At 37.9% G+C, this 19,481-nt stretch overlaps 1 protein-coding gene across 23 annotated transcripts in view; it reads left to right on the top strand.

The window, feature by feature from the left end:
• The window catches only part of abi3bpa (ABI family, member 3 (NESH) binding protein a), a 309,406-nt gene that overhangs the window by 113,767 nt on the left and 176,158 nt on the right, over positions 1-19,481 (top strand). For 22 of the 23 annotated variants that reach the window (XM_073045194.1, XM_073045192.1, XM_073045191.1 and 19 more), the window contains exons 11-16: positions 1,245-1,337; positions 11,433-11,501; positions 12,681-12,749; positions 13,894-13,983; positions 17,335-17,424; positions 18,806-18,886. In XM_073045194.1, the coding sequence (XP_072901295.1) occupies positions 1,245-1,337; positions 11,433-11,501; positions 12,681-12,749; positions 13,894-13,983; positions 17,335-17,424; positions 18,806-18,886 (492 nt within the window). The remainder of the gene's footprint in view (positions 1-1,244; positions 1,338-11,432; positions 11,502-12,680; positions 12,750-13,893; positions 13,984-17,334; positions 17,425-18,805; positions 18,887-19,481) is intronic. The other variant, XM_073045179.1, reaches the window with a different exon arrangement.

Genomic DNA, 19,481 nt, shown 5'->3' with positions numbered 1-19,481 from the left:
AATGGCTTGACCAGATATATAAGGAGTGAATTTGTGACTCTTGTTTGCCAAGAGCACATCTTGTGAATTTGGCCTTGGATCACATGTGATGTTATATTCATTATTATAAATGGACCAAACGCTAACAGGGGAAGAAAAAGTCCAAATTTCCAATAGGCGTCTCTTTTGAGATAATTTAGAACTGATTTTTCCATTAAACTGACATCTTTGTTCAAAGCCAATGAGTATGGGCAGTTTCAGAAACGGAAAAAAACTATACTGCTTGGCGAAGAAATGATACAGCTCTGAGACTGGGAGTTAGCCACGTTGCCAAGGAAAAGATTAGCATTTCATCTGAGCAACACTATAAATAGTCAGGAAGCACTTAATGTCACGATGTGCAAAGTAGAAAAGTTCCATTCTATAGTTCATCTCTTACCTTAATGAACACCAACACAGGAAAAATTCTATTTAATTCTAAATTAATAATGGAGTTTGTCGGCCCATAGAGCTGGAACTTAAATACTTCACTATTCAAATGAGTCTTACAAAACTCTGAGATTTCATGACATTTACTAATAACAGATGTTGATAAATTGGTTTATTATTGTGACACGTACCAAGGTACAATGGAAAAACTTGTCTTGTATACCGTTCATGCAGAACATTTCATTACAACAGTGTATTGAGGTCACACAGAGTGCAGAATGTGTTCCAGTACAGAGAGAGTTCCGTACAGGTAGACAGTAAGGTACAAGATCACAATGAGGTACATTGTAGATTGTAAGACCATCTTATTGTACTAAGGAACTATTCAACAGTCTTTAAACAGTGAGATAGATCTGTTCTGAACCTGGTAGCAAACGCTTTCAGGATTTTGTGTATCTGCTGATTGCAGCTGGGAGGAGACAGAATGTCTGGGGTGGTGAGATCTTTGGTTATATCGCCTGGTTTGCCATGGCAGCAAGAAGTGTAGACAGAGCTCGTGGAGGGATGGCTGGTTTCCTCGAAGTGCTGAGAGGTGTCCACAACTTTTGGCCACCTCTTGCGGTCTTGGGCAGAGCAGTGGCTATGACAAGCCTTATTACAGCCGGACAGGATGCTTTCTAAAGTGCTTCAATAATAATCGGTGAGGGTCAAAGGGGACATGCCAGATTTCTTTATCCCACTGAGGAAGTAGAGATGCTGGTGAGCACTTCAGAAAGGTTTAGCAATACATTTGTTGCTTTTATAATTTATCATCTGATGTCTGTAATACTTTGCAGCGACTACAAATACTATCTCTAAACCATCATTGAAAAGAATCAAAACAAGAAAAGAAAGTGAGAAACCAGCAATGAAGCCCTTAACAACAAAAGGTAACGGCCTAGATCTTGGACTGGGTGACAAAGGATGGCAGGGGGAATCACTTTTGTTGTCCGCCTCATTTCCTGAGTTTGTCAAAAGAGATTTCTGATTTTAGGCCTCAGATCTAGGAAGACCATGGGGGTCCTGTTCAGTCAATCATATGGAAGAATTCTCAGTGAAACTTAAGAAGTTTAAAAATAAAGAAGGAAATATAACATTTGTTTGAATCATTGTACAGGTATTGAAATTAAAATCGGACCAAATGCGTGGGGTTAAGAGAGAAGGATTAAAGAAAAAGACAAAAAATTATTTTAATTAAAAAAGAATTATTTTCCACATTAGTTTTCTGAGGGAGGGTCTCCACTTACAGGATTAAATTGTCACTGTCAGGGAGAAGCTGTATTTGAAACCAGAGTTACGGGTAAGATCAAAAGAATAGTTTATATGCATTTCCATTGGCAATCATGCAGCTTGCAGTGAAGCAACAGATCACATGGAGAGCAGTCTCAACAGTCCCAGGTTATAATCATAGAAATCAGAAGTTTAATTCACAGCAGCAGGTACTGATACTCTTGTTATTAATGGTACAAAATAGGTGAACTTGGCCACTAAGATACATATCCTTAATATCAGTTTATTTGGCTTTTCATTAAATGAATTTCTGCACTTACCTATCCTATTCCTAAATGCTGTGGTAAAAGCCAGGCCTGCTGGAAATACTCTGCAGGATAAAGCACATCTGCAGATAGAGAAACAGAATTAACATTTCAGGTCATTGACCCTTCACTCTGTTTCTCTCTCCAGATGTTGTGTGACCTACAATTATTCCTAGTACTGAACGTATGGAATTTGCATGTTCTTCTTGTGACCATATGGGTTTCCTCCAGACACTCTGGTTTTCTCCCACATCCCAAAGACATATGGATTGGCGCCTTAATTGGGCTCTCTAAATTCCCCCTCTGGTATGTGGAAGTGTTCGAATCTGGTGAGAGCTGGTGGGAAATGTGGGGAGATTAAAAAATGGGAACAGTGTAGATTTGGTTTAGGTGAGTGCCTGATAATCAGAAGTCCAGTGTCCATGCAGTATGACTTTGTCCATTATCTCTATGTTATTACTATTTATAATTTGTAAACCACACAGAAGTTCCATGTGTGTAAAGCAATTTCTCGCCTTTCAATTGTGGTCCTTCAGAAATGAAAGCCAGTGCTTTACTTTGCATTACTAATATCACTAATTTTTATTATATATATATATCTGTATTCCATTTAAAGCCTGTACAGATATTTGTATTAAATTGAAGCATATAGTTTCTGGACAAAGTAGCTCTAGTCGTTAATATTGTATGGTCTTTTGGCGCAAGATTTCATGCGCCTTGGTGCTTGTTTACTCGTGTTCTGCTGGCCTAAAATACATCAAGGTCAAAATTTGGCTCTATCGAACCAGCTAGCCTCAACCAGTTGCTCCCCACTTTCAGTTAGCTTGTTGCCTTGTTGTGTTAAGTATGCTAGTTTGGTGGCCCGTTTGGTTTCTTATTTTGTAGTTTATTATTAAAGTGATTGCTCACCACTAAATTGTCTCCACTGCTCGCGTTTGTGTTAAGCCTACTTTACACTTCCTGACAGTCATGGGTAGAATGTTATGTGACATTCTACAAACTGCACTGAAAACTGACCCAAACTGGAATCCCATCCCGACAACCAGATGCTTGCTTTCAACAAATTGATGTGACTGAGAATAATGCAGATGTTTCTGGACTTTACAAACTTCAAACAGCAAGCAACTGCAAGTGTTTGAACTGTTCTCAAAATCAAAACCAGGTCACCTTCAGCCTCAGAAACATTGCTTTGGATATAGCCTGTCGTTGCTGATGCATGCTCTTCTTCCAATTGTAACATACACTCATTCCTTAGCAACACCCCTCACTAAGAGAAAGAGTGGTGATTGTACAGTGGTGTGATCTACTAAGGAAGTACCTCTCTGAGTTCAGAGCAAAGAGAAAAGGTGCCACAAAATTGTGAAATTTGACTCCTAACTTCTGCTGTCCCAGAAGAGGTAATGATATACAAGGAAGCCCTCTTACTAACTAAATCAAGCACTACTAAAATCCACATCTTTTGTTAAGAGTTATTTTTCAACTTATTTATCCATTTATTTATTTATTTATTTATTTATTCATTTAATAATTTATTGATCTATTGATCCATCTATTTATGTATTTACTTATTATTGATTTATTTATTTAGAGACCAGAGTTGAGCCCATTTATAGATGAGAGCTTTGCAACAAACAATACCACTCTTGCATTGGTCTCATCAGCCACAGATGGTGTTTCACCAACAACGTAGACAACATACAACATCCATTGTCAACCTTGACCAATAGAGGGCCACCTTTTATTTAGAGATGCTACAAGCTCGTTGGGCTGAAAATAACATTGAATGATTGCAATTGCTATTTCTAAAACTGGAAAAGTAACACAAATTTCTGGGCTTAATTTTCCAAGGATTATTGAACTTACTTTGATATTGACATGAACTATCACATCCTGCGCTACCAAACATGAGTCCATTTTAGAAACGTTTGAAGTAGAGGTAGAAGTAGGTCAAATTGCCTCTTGAACTTTTTTTTTACTGTTTATTAAGACATGGCTGATCTTTGTGTCATTTGCTCTCCCACTTCATTCTCACATCCCTTTGACTTCCTTATTGCCCAGTAATCTATAGATCTCAGTCTTGAATATTATGAATTAAGTATGCACATCCCACTGGAGTAGACTTTTCTAAAGGTTTATCACCCTCAAGAGTGAAGGCATTGGGATAGTTAATTATTCTTTTACTTAAGAAGGGCATCTGTGTAAGCCTAGTAACCACGTTTGAGCCTTATGTCAGTGGTTAGGAACTCAACAGAGAAAATTCTAAAGGACAGGGTTTATGTAGATTTGGAAAAGCAAGGACTGAATAGGGATAGTCAGGTTGGCTGTGTGTGGAAGGAATCTTGCTCACTAATTTGGTTGAACTTTTTGAGGAGTTAAAGGAAATTGATGAAAGCAAGGTGGCAGAGGTAGTATATAAGGACTTTAATAAGGCATTTGAATTATTTGAAAGTCCTGTATGATTTCTGGTGTAGAGGTTAAGGCATGTGAATTCCAATGCAAGTTGTCTAATTGAATCCAAAACTGGCTTTCTGATGGGAAGTGGAGGGAGGAGTGGAAGGATGTTCTTCTGACTGGAAGCTTGACCAGTGTGTGCCACAAGGATTGATGCCAGGATCTTTGCTGCTATACATTAACAACTTGAATGTGAATGTAGGAGATATGATTAGTAAATTCACAGCAGACATGAAAATTGGTTGTTGTGTGGATAACAAAGAAAGTTGCCCAAGGCTTCAGCAAGATTTAGATCAAATGGAAAGTTGGGCAGAACATTAGTAGATTGAAATAATCCTAAAATGTGAGGTGATGCTTTCATAACCCACAACCTAGCCCAACCCCTTGAATACAGATCTTCGTAGCCCCTAGAAAATGAGAAGCTGAGAATGAAAACAGAGAGACAACCATTTAGAACAGAGGTGAGGAGGGATTTCTTTAGCCAGAGGATGATGAATCTCTGGAATTCATGATCACAGATGACTGTCATTGGGTAGCTTTAAAGCAGAGATTGATAGGCTCTTGATTAGTCAGGGTGTCAAAGGTTGCAGGGAGAAGGCAGGACAATGTATTGAGAGGAATAATAAATCAGCCATGAAGGAATGGCAGAGGGGACTCAGTGAGCTGAATGGCCTAATTTTCTCCTAATGTCCTATGGTCTTAATGTCAAGAGTCTCCCTCCACCACCTCCCCCCCCCCCCCCCCATTGGTGATGTTTATTGGGAACATTGTAACCATAGGGCCTGAAGCATCAGAACTGGAGCTGCCAGGCTGGGTAACAGCTTCTTCCCCCTGGCTGTGAGACCAATGAATACCTTGTCACTGTCGAGGTTGTTTAATGTGCTGTGTGTGATATAAGTTCTGTGGGTGCACCATGATCTGGAAGAACATTGTTTCGTTTGGTTGTATATACAGTTGAAGTCAGAAGTTTACATACACCTTAGCCAAATACATTTAAACTCAGTTTTTCACAAATCCTGACATTTAATCCTACAAAACGTTCCCTGTCTTAGGTCAGTTAGGATCACTACTTTATTTTAAGAATGGGAAATGTCAGAATAATAGTAGAGAGAATGATTTATTTCAGCTTTTATTTCTTTCATCACTTTCCCAGTGGGTCAGAAGTTTACATACACTTTGTTAGTATTTGGTAGCATTGCCTTTAAATTGTTTAACTTGAGTCAAACGTTTTGGGTAGCCTTCCACAAGCTTATCACAGTAAGTTGCTGGAATTTTGTTCCATTCCTCCAGACAGAGCTGGTGTAACTGAGTCAGGTTTGTAGGCCTCCTTGCTCACACACGCTTTTTCAGTTCTGCCCACAAATTTTCTATCGGATTGAGGTCAGGGCTTTGTGATCTCAAGACATCAGCCAGGAAGTTAAAGCTCGGTCACAAATGGGTCTTCCAAATGGACAATGACCCCAAGCATACCTCCAAAGTTGTGGCAAAATTGCTTAAGGACAACAAAGTCAAGGTATTGGAGTGGCTACGGTGTATGCAAACTTCTGACTTCAACTGTATGTACAGTCAGATGACAATAAAGTTGAACCTGAACTGAACAGGAATGGATGAGAATGGCAACGGGATTTGAGGTAGGATGATTTTTTGCTTAATTTCCCCCATTGCCATTCCTGTCCACCCATTTCTCAGCTTCTAATTTTCTGTCAAACTTGCCCCACAGTATAAACTCACTAAATATTTTTAGTCATCTGCTTTATCACTTTATCCTATAGTTTAACCATCCTTTAACCATACTTTTTACCACAATCACTTATAGGGCCTTTGTTATTCTGTGTGCATAGCAAAGAACTACATTTCCCAGTGGGCAATGCGAGGGGTTCACCCAGAATCAGAAGCTACAATGGTGACCTGGTTGTGCATGAACAGAGTTGAACAGCAGTTCAGTTATTAAATATTCTAACATAAAACCCACACCAAGTTTGTCTTTATTAAGAATGAACATGGAGTCAGAAGACAGTGTGAGGTCTAAACACAGGGAGTAAATGAATACCGTGTATGACTGAGAAAGAGACTGTGCATACAAAAGGTATGAGAAGCAAGTGAGGTCAGATGTTAGTATTGATGGACAGAAGCTGGTCAGTGAGGCAAGAGGTCACAGTTCTAGCACATGGTCCATGTAAGGAAACATGCAAGAAGAAGTAGCTCCTTGTTCCTACCAGATTCAGATGGAGCGAGGGACACCTCTGAGAGGGAACCATGTGGATCTAGAACCACAAGCTCCAACCCATAGCTGTGACACATCACCTGTCAATACACCAAAATGAACATGTTGATCAGAGTTCTCAGAAAGTCACAAATATTGACACAACCAATGCAAACAATACATCTGTGTAAACAAATAGCAGAACAAAAAGGACCATTAAAGCACTCAGAGACTGATTGGAAGTTGATGAGTGGATTAGGGACTGTAGTTGCTTATTGCTCATCACAATTGATGCTGAATTGTTGAACAGTTGGAAATTTAATAAAAAAACAAGAGACTGGCTACAGAATGTAGTTATCTTTGTTGGAAAGAATTATTGTTCCTTGTAGGTTAATGAGGACATAGTATTGTGTTTGTTTTTCTTTCGGGGGGAAGGTGTGTTATTTTTTGTGCATAACAAAGAACTTCAGTTCCCAGTGAGCAATGCGAGGGGTTCACCCGGAACCGGAAACTACGATGGTGACCTGGTTGTGTATGCACAGGGTTGAGCAGCAGTTCAGTAATAAAATATTCTTAAGTAAACCCACGACAAGTCTGTCTTTACTAAGAATAGACATATCAGGGCCAGCTCAGGTTGCTTCTTTATGAGCTCTTCAGCCATGTCCTCCTTCTCTGTCATTACTTCAGCTTTTTTTGTGCTTCAAAACCAAAAGCTCCACAATATTTTCACTGGCAGTTTCAAAATATTGACTTCCTGGCATTTGGCACTAAATTACAATGACTAATCTGGTTAAACAAATCTTGTCTTCATCTTAAATACAATAGAAGCCATTAAAATCACTATTTTGTTTCACCCTGGCTATTTCCCATTACAGCCGCACTCACTTGAATCTTGAGTGTACATTTGTGTGAATGTTTCTGACAGATATTTCAAGGCTCTGCTCATTCACGAAACAGGGAATTATGGACTGCAAATCCCATGTTTTTGTGTCTATGCTGTGCATTATTGACTTAAACTGTTCCACCTTACATGTTGACCTTCACTTTGACAAAAGCACCAGGAGCTTGTTATCACGATTGAAGCAATGACATCATTTGGCATTGCTCTTTCCATTTCTATGCTTTGGCCAAACTTGCACTGTGTTTAGTTTCTATTCAGTCTCTTTCTGGTCTCTTGTCCTGGGTTCCCAGCTCATTATGTTCATGTAATTGACACCTTGCTCCCTTGACTCTGTTCTGACTAAGCTGCTGACCACTCATCTTCATTTCCTGACCCTGATATTAATAGCTCTGCCTCAAGCCAGCCATTGTCACTCCTCAAATTCAACTTGACCTTACCGCAAATTGAACCCCACCCCTTCCACCTTTAGCTTTTTAGTGTGCTGTTACCACCCAGGGATTTTTTAAGGGACTGCTCTCCAACCAGATTCCATCCTTTCCATAGCACAGTGGTGATTCATATCAAAATAACAAATAGTACCGTGTCAGATCAATTGTGAGAATGTGGTGAGTGTGCATGCAGCCGAGCGATCGCACAGTGAATCGATTGGGCTTCCGGCTTGCTTTTCACGTGGATTTTTGAGTGCATGCTGTTTTGCCTTGACGGGCCTGTTTCGTTGCTTCTATGCTGTAATTTGCTCAGCGTGCACCAGTACTAACATGACTCGTAAAATCAAGCGATCCCGGTGTCGTTCTTGCTCTGCACAATACATAACACAAATGACATCCTGTACAACAGTAATTTATTTCCCTTTATCATCTTGAGCAGTCTGCAACTTCCAACAAGGTTAGCTATACTATATAATTCTATAATCTCTGTTGTCCAACTGGCTGGACCCAATGCACCTGGATCATCTCTTATCCATCCAGACAAGAAATCAGTGGCTTTTCTTATCATTCCCAATCCAGTCTCCTCGGGTGTTCCCACAGATTTATCCTTATACCCCTGCTCTTTCTCATCTAAATGTTGCTCTTAACATGTATCTAAAATTAAAGCCTCATTGACCATGTGAAGGTGTATCTCCAAAAGTTTCACAACTACGACCTCTTTTGATCCTCTGTTACCTTGTAATTATGAAATTACCCAGCTGACGCTTACTCTGAAAGTTACTCCGTACTAAAATAATTGGGTCATCAGTTAATCGGAGAAGCTACTTATTTGGGACAATTCTTAAATAACCAAAACTAATTGAGAAAATTCCCTTTATATATTTGGGATGCTGTGCTGCTTAATTGGGACAGGAGGACACTGTTGCTGAACAGTTTTTAACTAACGTCAGTCACATGACCTTTTGTGGCCATCAGACGCTGCATCGAGCTTAGAGTGAACAACTTTTAAATTGCATCAGTTCTGTACGTTTGTGTTCAAAATGTAGTGATTTTTATCACTGATAAATGCTGAGAAATAAGCAGTAAGTCAATTTAGAATTGCTTTGTTCACTGCAATTTCAAGTATTCTGGATTGGAGATGACAGAAATGGGCGGGAATGAAAATAAAATGATTTCACTACTTCAACAAGGTAGGAACGATGAAGAATTTGAAGGTATCAACGATCATCTTGAATGTCACAATGAAAATGAAAATTTGTAGGATGAAATCGTCAAAAGCATTGTATGAAGGCAGTGAAGGCATTTTCTGCACTGGATGTCTGTGCTAATTTTGTTCATGTGCTGCAGTCAAAAGGACACAGCAGCATGTTGGTTGTCTCATAATTGGCGATGAGAGTGAAAGCTGTGCGGGGAAGTTTTTTAAGTGGAGAAGCTGTTGCACTGGGACGGTTCCACTCTCAGAAGTCCTGGTCTAGTGGTACGAGTAGTCATCACAAACTGGGGTCTTCGTTGGTTGCAATGGATAACTATGACTCCTTCTGTGCCTCTTCAAGCCCTTCACCCTCCACAAGCCTCTTTGGCCGTGGATGTCACTGTTGATCTCATCTGTCCAGTCCACTGCAGCTGACTTCACATCTAGGACAGGCATGTCCCTATTTCACCAGGATACGATGCCCTCCGCTACCCTGATTGAGCCTGCCTGTTGAAGTGGTGAATCGAAGTGTGGCTACTGTCACATGCAAATAGCTACCTGGAGCCACAGGTGAGAGCTGAGTGTCCAGTGGGGGCCAAAGGTGAGTGAGGTGCCTCAGAATGGACATGCCAAGCCCCTTCAGCAGAGTTCTACACCTCCCTGGACATCCCATACGCTGGGTGAACTCTTCCATCAATAAGTATTAGGAACTAATACATAGTTTTATAGTACTACAGCAATGTTAGTAGTGTTCTAATTTGTTCTGTATTTCATTTAAATACTCAAGTAAACAGTTGTTTATTTTTAAATATCTTTTTAATTATTTCCATGAAAGATCGGCTAATAGGGGCAGCAGCTTAATTGGGCCGAAGTGTAATGATTCCCATAGGTCCCAATTAACTGGAATGCACTGTATTCAAAAGAGTAAACTAATGTCTTTAATCCCTGTAATAAATTTAGTCTATAAGCCCGTTACTCTGTTCTTCTCTCTGACATCGATATGAAGCAGAACCTTCACTAATCATAGCCTTCTACCTTTTTTTTTGCCCGTTGCTAAACATGCTTGCTTTCTCTTTGACATAGTTGAGCTTTTACCCATGCCTTATAATATCAAGAGTTAAGTATGGCTGGCTTCCTCTATAAACAAGGTGACTCACAACTCAAATCCAGGAACTTTCACCTTTTCAACCTTTTTCTCATTTGGTCTTTTTTTGTGGGGCTTGATGCCAGATATTGTTTCATAACTTTCTTTTGTAGGGCCTTGGGATATTTTGTTATGTTAAGCATAAGTTGTTTGTGAAGTGCACAATAATCAGTTGTAAGCAGAGACAAATAGAAATAACACTTCTATAAAAACTGCACAACTGCTCCTTCCGCCAAAAGCAGAACTTCTCAGTGGCCTTACCACTTATTTCCGATTCCCACTCCTGTTCTGATATGTCAGTCCTTGCCATGATGAAGTCACTCTCAGGGTCCAGGTAGCCTCCAACCTGAGAGCATAGATTATCGATTTCTGATTCCGGTTAAAAAAAATGTTCCTCCCCTCTCTTTCTTTTCCTCACTCTGCCAATCACCCCCCCCCCCCCACCCCGTCCCTCCTTTTCCCTTTCTCCTATGGTTCACTCTTCTTTCCGATCAGATTCCCTCATCCCCAACCCTTTATCTTTCTTACCCACCTGGCTTTGCCTATCACCTTTTAGCTATCCCTCTTCTCCTCCCCCCCCCCCCCCCCCCCACCTTTTTATTCTGGAGTCTTCCCCTTTCCTTTCCAGTCCTGAAGAAGGGTGTTGGCCCGAAATGTTGACTGTTTATTCATTTCCATGGATGCTGCCTGACCTGCTGAGTTCCTCCAGCATTTTGTGTCTGTTACAATAAAAACTGATGTTGCCTAGCCGACGGATTGCATTTAGAATTTAATTTCCCTTCATTATGTTCTTAGGTTGGTCTTGCAAATTGGAATAAAATTTGTTTTTTGATATTGAGGTATTATGTTCTTAGGATTTCAAGGTTTAGGATTTCAAGATTTCTAAAATTCAGTGATGTAGTTCTGGATTTCTATTGTGACACAGTCTGAGAGCCAATGGAAACACGGTTGCCAAGTTTCTGCCTTTATTTTGGCATGGGGAGAGAACGGGGTTATAAGTCATTTGGTTTTCTGTCTGAATAACACTCGGGCACAGGGTCAAGTTCCCACAGAATATTTTGACCAATGTATTTTTGAAGGAGTTAAATAATGGCTATCTTTCCAGTCAATCCATTTCATTATGAATTACAGAATCCAAGCTGTCATCCTCAGTCAGTCCATCCTTCCCATCGAAACCTCTGCTTCATTCTGACAGAACAGGTGAGTCATCAGTATTTCACACATACTTAATGCATGCATTCTATCAGGATTATGACAGAGTGCATTTTCTGCTGTTTTAAAAGGAAGTCAAAATAAGCAAGTTTTTTTAAAAAAAGGAGAAAAATAAGCAAAAAAAATCTCTTCCAATATTTGGAATTACTTCAAGTCATTTATATAAACATTTTAATTTGAAGTGGCTTGTCCACTATGTCTTTAGTATATGAACTGCTGATTAAAGGAACTACCACTGCATGCAAGAAAGCTCAGAAACAGATGCTTTTAAATATATACCTCCAAAATAGGAATGTTATATGTTTTTCCTCATTTATGTCATTGCAGCAATTGTCGTGAGGAATTATATGATTTATTTTGAACTTATTAATATGTGCAACGCAATGCTTTTGCGATCTTTAACCTTTGGCTGTGTAGCATGGATTTCATGAATATAACAATGCAATTATATTTGGATCATGCAGAAAGAAATTAATCACTGTGAAATTATTAACTTGTCAGAGTACTGGATCTCATTCCATTGATTGCCTTGTTGTCACTGGCTGTGAATGTTGAAGGGAAAAATACTGTTGCTCCATCTTTTTAGTGGACAAAACATGGTAATGTGATACATGCATGAAGTGAAAAAAGTACAGACAACACCCATACTATTGGGCTAAATATGTTATCTGTTTCTTAATAGTAGCAAAGTCATAGCTGTTCCTTGTCCTTGTATTTAGATTGACTTGCAAATGGCTAACAAATAAAATATTTTCTGTGTGTTCCTTCTGTGAACTTGTTGTGCAAAGTGCTCATTGTCTGGTTAACACATATTTTCATGTTTTATCTTCTGTCAGCAAACTTTTAATAAAATATTGTTTAATTATGCCATTTTTTAAATATCAAATGGATATGGAATGGCATCTGGCATCTGTATCTCCCAATGTAATGCTGCATAGCTTGGTATAGTAACAGTGTTTATGCAATATGATGTGACATAATTTATCACTTATTTTGTGACTAGATTGCTATGAATTCTTTCATAGTAACTAAAGGTTCTGTTTTCATTATTATGGCTGAGAAATGAGAATGTGCATCTATCGTACTCAAATTCTGCTTCTTTGGAAAGTATTGACATTGCAAGGAATGTTCTCAAATAATTTTATGCTTTTTTTTGGAACTTTATAGAAATTCAATTACCAGTTTTCTTCACACCAAGCACAGCTTCTGAACTTGATACCACGGATAAATTCACAGGTAGTTACGATAATTGGAATAAGACAGGAGTGTATAATTTCATTAGATAATGCACGTTATCATCATGAAGCATATATAAACATTAGTAGTGTCATCATCCCTAATGTTTTCCCTAGAGAAGTGTTAGAAGTGAAGAAGTATTAAAATGTAAAATTTATTGCTCATTATGTACTTCAACTTGCACCAGCAAATCATTTTGCCTTTTCCAAACACCAGTACATTCTTTCTTCAGGTAACTTGCATTGATGTAAATTAGATATAATCTTCTGATGAGGATGCATTCTATCCAAATGTAATTTTTTGTTTTCCTTATTTTTGTCGGGCCTTGCGGTAGGATGGATGGGTAATCTGTAACAGATTGTTTCATGAATTAATGACAAACAGATGTAAGCGAAAGTGTGATTCATTAACACCAGTACTCTCTTCCCATGCGAACAGATAACTGGACTGTGTTCATCATTTCATTATTGTTAACACTGATATAACATTGTTGTTTTTGTTGCATGGTGTGCCAAGACCCTAAATCATGCAAATGTATATGGTGAATAAAGTTGATCCTTGATCCTCGATTTCTATAGAAACCCAGCTAGGATGGGCGGTGTGTAGTATTACATGTTTTTGAACCTGCATCCTGGCATCCCATAAGTTTGCATGTTGGTGGTTTCAAGTATTAATCTTCATCCTGCATATGGAGTTCAAGTTCAAGTTTATTATCATCGGACTGTACATGTGGTCAACCAAATGAAAAAAGTTCCTCCAGACTATGCTGCACCCACATAACATACATCACACAAAATATTACTAATACTAAGTTGCTAAAATGTAATTCAAAATGCATGCCATATGCAGCATGGGTAACATTCTGTCAATTGCATGTTGTGTTTCAACTTATAAATTCCAAAGACGTGCATGGAATTAAATCACCATATTTTGATTAAGCATATTGTCTAATTGGTAAATTGGGAGCTGAATAGATGTTATAAGTTTTGCCAGAACATTATTATTTTCTTCAGTGTGTTTGTTGAAATGTCAATTAGGCTTGTTGGAAGGAAATGCTTTACTCTAGTTTATTCCATTTTGATTCTATTATTTCCCAACTTGATTAGTAAAATGTTTCAACTTACTTTTCTGAAATGCATTACAGAATCTGAGACACCATCACCCACCATTATGCCATTCATTACATTAAGAACAACTTCTGACCATGCTGATGTGCGCAATCAGGATCTTCCAGGTAGTTTCTACATGTAATAGATCAGTTTATGTCTGGAAGGAAAACATTTATGACAGCTTATTAGTAAGCTAACTCCAGAAGATTAACATATTTCAAGTCAATCACTATAGTTAGAATAGTTTGGTGTGTCTGATGTAGTGTAGAAAGGGATTGCAGAATGTTTTTCAAAGCAAATTAATCAGTTATTGTTAATTATTTATATGATTTAATATATTTAGAACTGACAGAAGGTAATATGCATAAATTAACTGTTATCTATTATAAATTCAGCAGCCATAACACAATGCAACTGAATAGAGTACTTTGATACTTCTCGTGTTAAATAACTGCCCGAGGCTTGCCTTACCCAGAGACTAATGTGCAGGCCTCAGCATTGTCGGCTGTAACAGAACCGCTACACATTACTAAAGAGAACTTGTGATACTGAGACTGGACTTGGAGGCTCAGGAGCTTTTGAGGAGCTGATAACTAAAGGCCTGATCAAGATCTGATGGGAATAGGGTTAGCCATCAGAGGATCCGAACTGGGTGCCAGATTAGCATTAGCAATTAGGAGAACATCTTGCTAGATGGGATAGTGGCTTTAACTGTTAAAAATTGGTATTAGAGGGTTGGTGGCTCTGGCTACAATAGCAGTGGGATCTTTTGTTGACCAGAGATCAGAACCTTAGGAATTTCTTGTGCAGATTAGGGCTACTGGAAAGGAGTTTAGCATGTTGGCAATCCTCATGGCCAAGAATTATGGCCTGGGTTAATTGGGTGGGGGGGGGGGGGGGAGGGTGGTCGGTTTAGGACCATCATTGACTGGGGTTGGAGGGATGGTAGGTTTTGGCCAGTGTAGGTTATAATGAGCCTTTCTTTGGTGTCTCTGTGCAGAGTCCAAAGTGGTTGAATTAACCAACTACTCTCATTGCAGAGACAATATAGTGTATTATTCCAACAGAGTTCCTAAAGATATGTATTGATGCCTCACAGTCAGAAGTCATGTTTGTATTGTGGTGTGAAATGAACCAGAAATAGTCATTATCATGTTTTGTTTGAAATCTTGCCTATTTTAATCACGTAACAATGAAGTAAGCCATTCTATACGAAGTCCCTACCTTGGGAGTGATTTTTTTAAAATTCCCTGAATGAATGCTTTCTTTGTACAACACAGGTCCTGCTCTGAAAATGTAGCTATTATTACATTTATTTCACTCTCATTTTGGAGACAGAAACTTATTGGCACAACACCCAGCTCAAAAATTTGATTTGATGCTCTTAATGTATTAAGGAAGCTAGTGATATACTTTCTCAGATGATATAATAAATCGATGCTCCATCTGTCCTGTCTATTAGATGTAAAAGACCCAGAACAGGGATAATTTTCCTTATGGTCTTGACAATAATTACCCCTGAACTGATATCATGGAATAAAATCTGGTTCTTATCATATTATTGATGTTGAGTCACGCATTTGACATTGCCTAAAGTCACTAGTCCACTGTTCTTGCTCTCTGCATTTAATGGATTTGCCAAATTTATTTCAGTCCATGGCCCTAGTTCCAATCCATGAAAGCTCCTGATAATACAGATAACAATGTGAAGAATGAATCCATTGAAAGGATGACAACGAATCTACTGAGATGATTTTTTCTCATTAAGCATTCTCAATACAATAAAAAAAATAGCAAACTGTGATTAATTGAGAGGGATTTATTTTATGAAGTGTGGAATTTCAACAAAACAATCATTTTAACAAGAGATGTAGAAAGCAAAAGTTTGTGAATTAAAACTTTTTTTCTGACAATGTTATTACTTGAAGTCAGAGAGAACTAGTTTTGTCCCAGCTTTGCAAATAATTATAATGCACAGATAATTGTGCAAGAAATGGATTTAATGGCTTTGTTGGAATAAGTGTTTTTCAAATCTCTCGGTAGAACAGTACATGGAACATAGAGCAGTACAGCACAGTACAGGCCATTCAACCCACAATATTGTGCTGACCCTTTAACCAACCACAACCTCAATCTAACTTTTCCCTCCAACATAGCCCTCCATTTTTCTTTCACCCAAGTACCTATCTAAGAGTCTCTTAAAATGTACCTAATATATCACCCTATACCATCACCAAGCACCTACCACTCTATATGCAAGAACCTGCCTCTGACGGCCCTCTCTACTTTCCTCCCAACACATTGCATTAGTCATTTCTGTCTGGGGAAAGGTCTCTTGCTATCCATTCTATGCCTATTAACATCCTGTACATCTCTGTAAATTCACCTCTCATCCTCCTTCTCTCCAAAGAGAAAATCCCTGGTTCTCTCAACCTATCCTCATAAAATATGCTTTCTAACCTTTTCTCTTCATCTGCCACCTCCTAGCCCAGCACTGCATTCTATCAATGTCCCGTTTTAACCTACACTATCCACAACACTACCAACCTTCATGTCATCTACAAAGTTACTAACCCACCCATCTGCTTCCTTATCCAAGTCATTTATTAAAGTGACAAAGAGAAGTGGTCCCAGAATGCCACTGGTTGTGTACCTCCAGGCAGAATATGCACAATATATTCGACATTATATAGAGATTAAATACTGTGTAACGTGTATGTGCTGTCATTAAAATAATGTGTGTATCCAGCTGAGTAGAAAGTTATATGAAAATGTTTAATTCAAAAATCTGCTCTGAATTCTGAAAGAATAGAAATATGGTCTACTGTATCTCATGAACACAAAGTTTCAGCTTTAATGTGCTTAGCTTGATTCAAAGAGAAAATTGGAGCAGAGGTTTTGCATCTATTAGATCATAACTCATCCAAAGGAAATTTTCTGCATCCAAGGCTAGAGCAGCAATTACTGTTGTGATCATCCAAAACAAGGCCTTATCATCAGCAGAATATTAACATATTAACGTTCTTTACTACATTTAAGACAATTGTTTCAGACTATCATATTGGTTATTGACAATTCAATCCATGAATCAGTGATAATGAAATGATTAGCAAACATACTCCTGCCTTTCACAAAAAACAGTAATTGCCATGTTGATGACATTTTAAAAATCACTTTAAAATGTTACATTAACTTTTAAAATAGCTGTGGAATTCCAAGGGAAGCACACATTGAAATATGTTAATATGTTTTTAATTTGTTGTCAGTTTTGAGTTATTACAGTATCACAAATAGTTTTAAAGTCAATTAACATCATCTTTCATGGAATATAGTTTAGGCCAGGCCCAAGGTTCATTATTTAATTCAGTTTTATTTTTATTGGGAAGTAAGCAATAATTTAGCTACCAAATCTCCGTATTACTATTAGTTGAAATATTCATGAAGTATGTTTGTTTTTTTCCTTATATATCATCCAGAAACTGAGTTACCATCATCCAGCAATTCATTTTTAAGCACCTCAGGCACTACATCCGCATTAGATTCCGTGGAAACCAAGCAGTTCTCAGGTAGTTGCAACATGATCTAATGTGGTTGTGAGATCTTTGCACAGCTGCAGCAAGTTGCATGCTACATAGTTGTTTATGTGTCTTCAAATGTCAGTTCTAATACTTCCTCAGCTTTTACAGTTTGGGATTTCTCGACTTCATGCTCTTGAGTGTCTTGTCATCTGACATATTGCATGCCCAATGCAAAACTACTGCAGTTCTGTTAAGAATTAATCCAGTGGAATGTTTTGTAATTGATAAACAGTATGATTGTCTCATATTTAATCAATTTGCATGAAGTACTGTACATGGTCACTAAAATCCTGCATGGAAATGAAAAGTACAGTGCTCAACAAATTTGATGGAATATTTCAAAATAGTGTTGAACCACACAAGAATTACCATGCTTGATGCTAAATTTGTAACAAGTTTTGTTCTGGTTTAACTCTCTCCATATCGAGTGACTATTTCACCAACTGTGGTCAGGTAATATGCTATGTCACTTCAGTTAGTTTATGGTATTACAAAGTAAATAATTTAGAGTATAGTTCTTTAAACTAAGTATTATTTTTGTCGCATCCTTTCAAGACCACCTTGTCAGTTATCATAGAAGGATCAGAATTGGGTACTATATTCCAAAGTCTGGCTGATCAGTCACCTCCACAGTATTGTATCTCCTGTGGTTGATATTGAAATTTCAATAACATGAACACAACACTTTGTCAGTACATCTAATCTCCCTTATTTATGAATATTCAACAGCTACTGATGTAGTTCTCCATGGAAGACTATATATACCATCTGCTCTACTGTGTAATTGTCAGATATTACAAAAGACAAAACAAAAATTCTGCGTAATTATCCTTGATCCCAAAGTAACCAAACAAAATGTTGAATTGTCAGCCATTGCCATTACTCATTGGCTTATGGTATGCCATTGAAAATATTCAGCCTTTAGTAGGATTATTATTAATATATTCCATTTATAGAACATTATCTAAAGTCATCTTCTGAAGAGTTTTCAAAGACATCTTTAACAAGCAGTGGATTTTCTCCATTTGCGTTGTGTTGTAGCTCTGTACATTAAATATGAGAAGATTTCTGTAGGCTTTGTAAATGCTTTCACTAGGATAAATCATTTCTAAAGGTATTGTTCCTCTTACTGCTATAGAAATGATTTTTATTGAACCCCACTTTGATTGTATTTTTTTAATGAGAACTCTCATTTCACATACTATGTTAGAAGGCCATAGGTACATTTTTTTCCCCTTTCTCATTCCAGTCCCACTAATCCACTTTGCCAAACTGCTTCTTCTGTTTGATCTTTACCATGGTTGTCATGTATCAGCTAATGAGCATGATCAAAGAACATCTTGTTTATTTTCTCTGAAATAAATTACAGAGCCAGAGATGCCACCTACGAGCAGTAAACTTTCCGAACCAACATCTGAACCTGATGACACGGATACACAAAAATTCACAGGTAGTTCTGTGATGCATAAAAATTAAGGATGTCTATTTCTTATGTTGCATGCATTATATTTAACCTTTCAATGGCATTGTTTTTGCCATATTTGTCTGCATTTGTAATCATGACAGTGTTCAATGAGGGCATGAATTGTTCTTTTCCATTAGTAGGATATAGTATCTGATACTCTGGAAGCAGTTGCACAGGAGGTACAGTATTTGTATTCTTTTCAAAAAAGTAGATGGCCCACAAATCTTGCTTGGGTTGAATTACACTGTGTCATTATTGTACTTCATGCTGTGTTTTCCACATTCAACTCATTCCAAAAAAATATAAATTACACAGACCATATTTCCTTTCCTTTAAAAATATTTTTATAACCCTTCTTTATGTATGCCAATTCTATGCAGATTCCCTTTTGTGGGTAAGTTTACATACATTTTCATGTGGGTTCTTTTGAACAGGTTTTTTTTGAAGATGCAGAAGACAATGGCTAATTTTCTTTTTCTTACTTCACACATACTTTTAACTTGTGATTGGACTGCATGTGAGATCATGGACATTTGATTTTGTTTGTACTACATCGATACCCCAGTGTGTTGAACCTAAG

The sequence above is a fragment of the Hemitrygon akajei genome, chromosome 5 (genome assembly GCF_048418815.1).
Source record: "Hemitrygon akajei chromosome 5, sHemAka1.3, whole genome shotgun sequence".
Classification (NCBI taxonomy): Eukaryota; Metazoa; Chordata; class Chondrichthyes; order Myliobatiformes; family Dasyatidae; genus Hemitrygon; species Hemitrygon akajei.
Note: the sequence above shows the minus strand (reverse complement) of the source record. Positions and strands in the feature narration are given on the sequence as shown.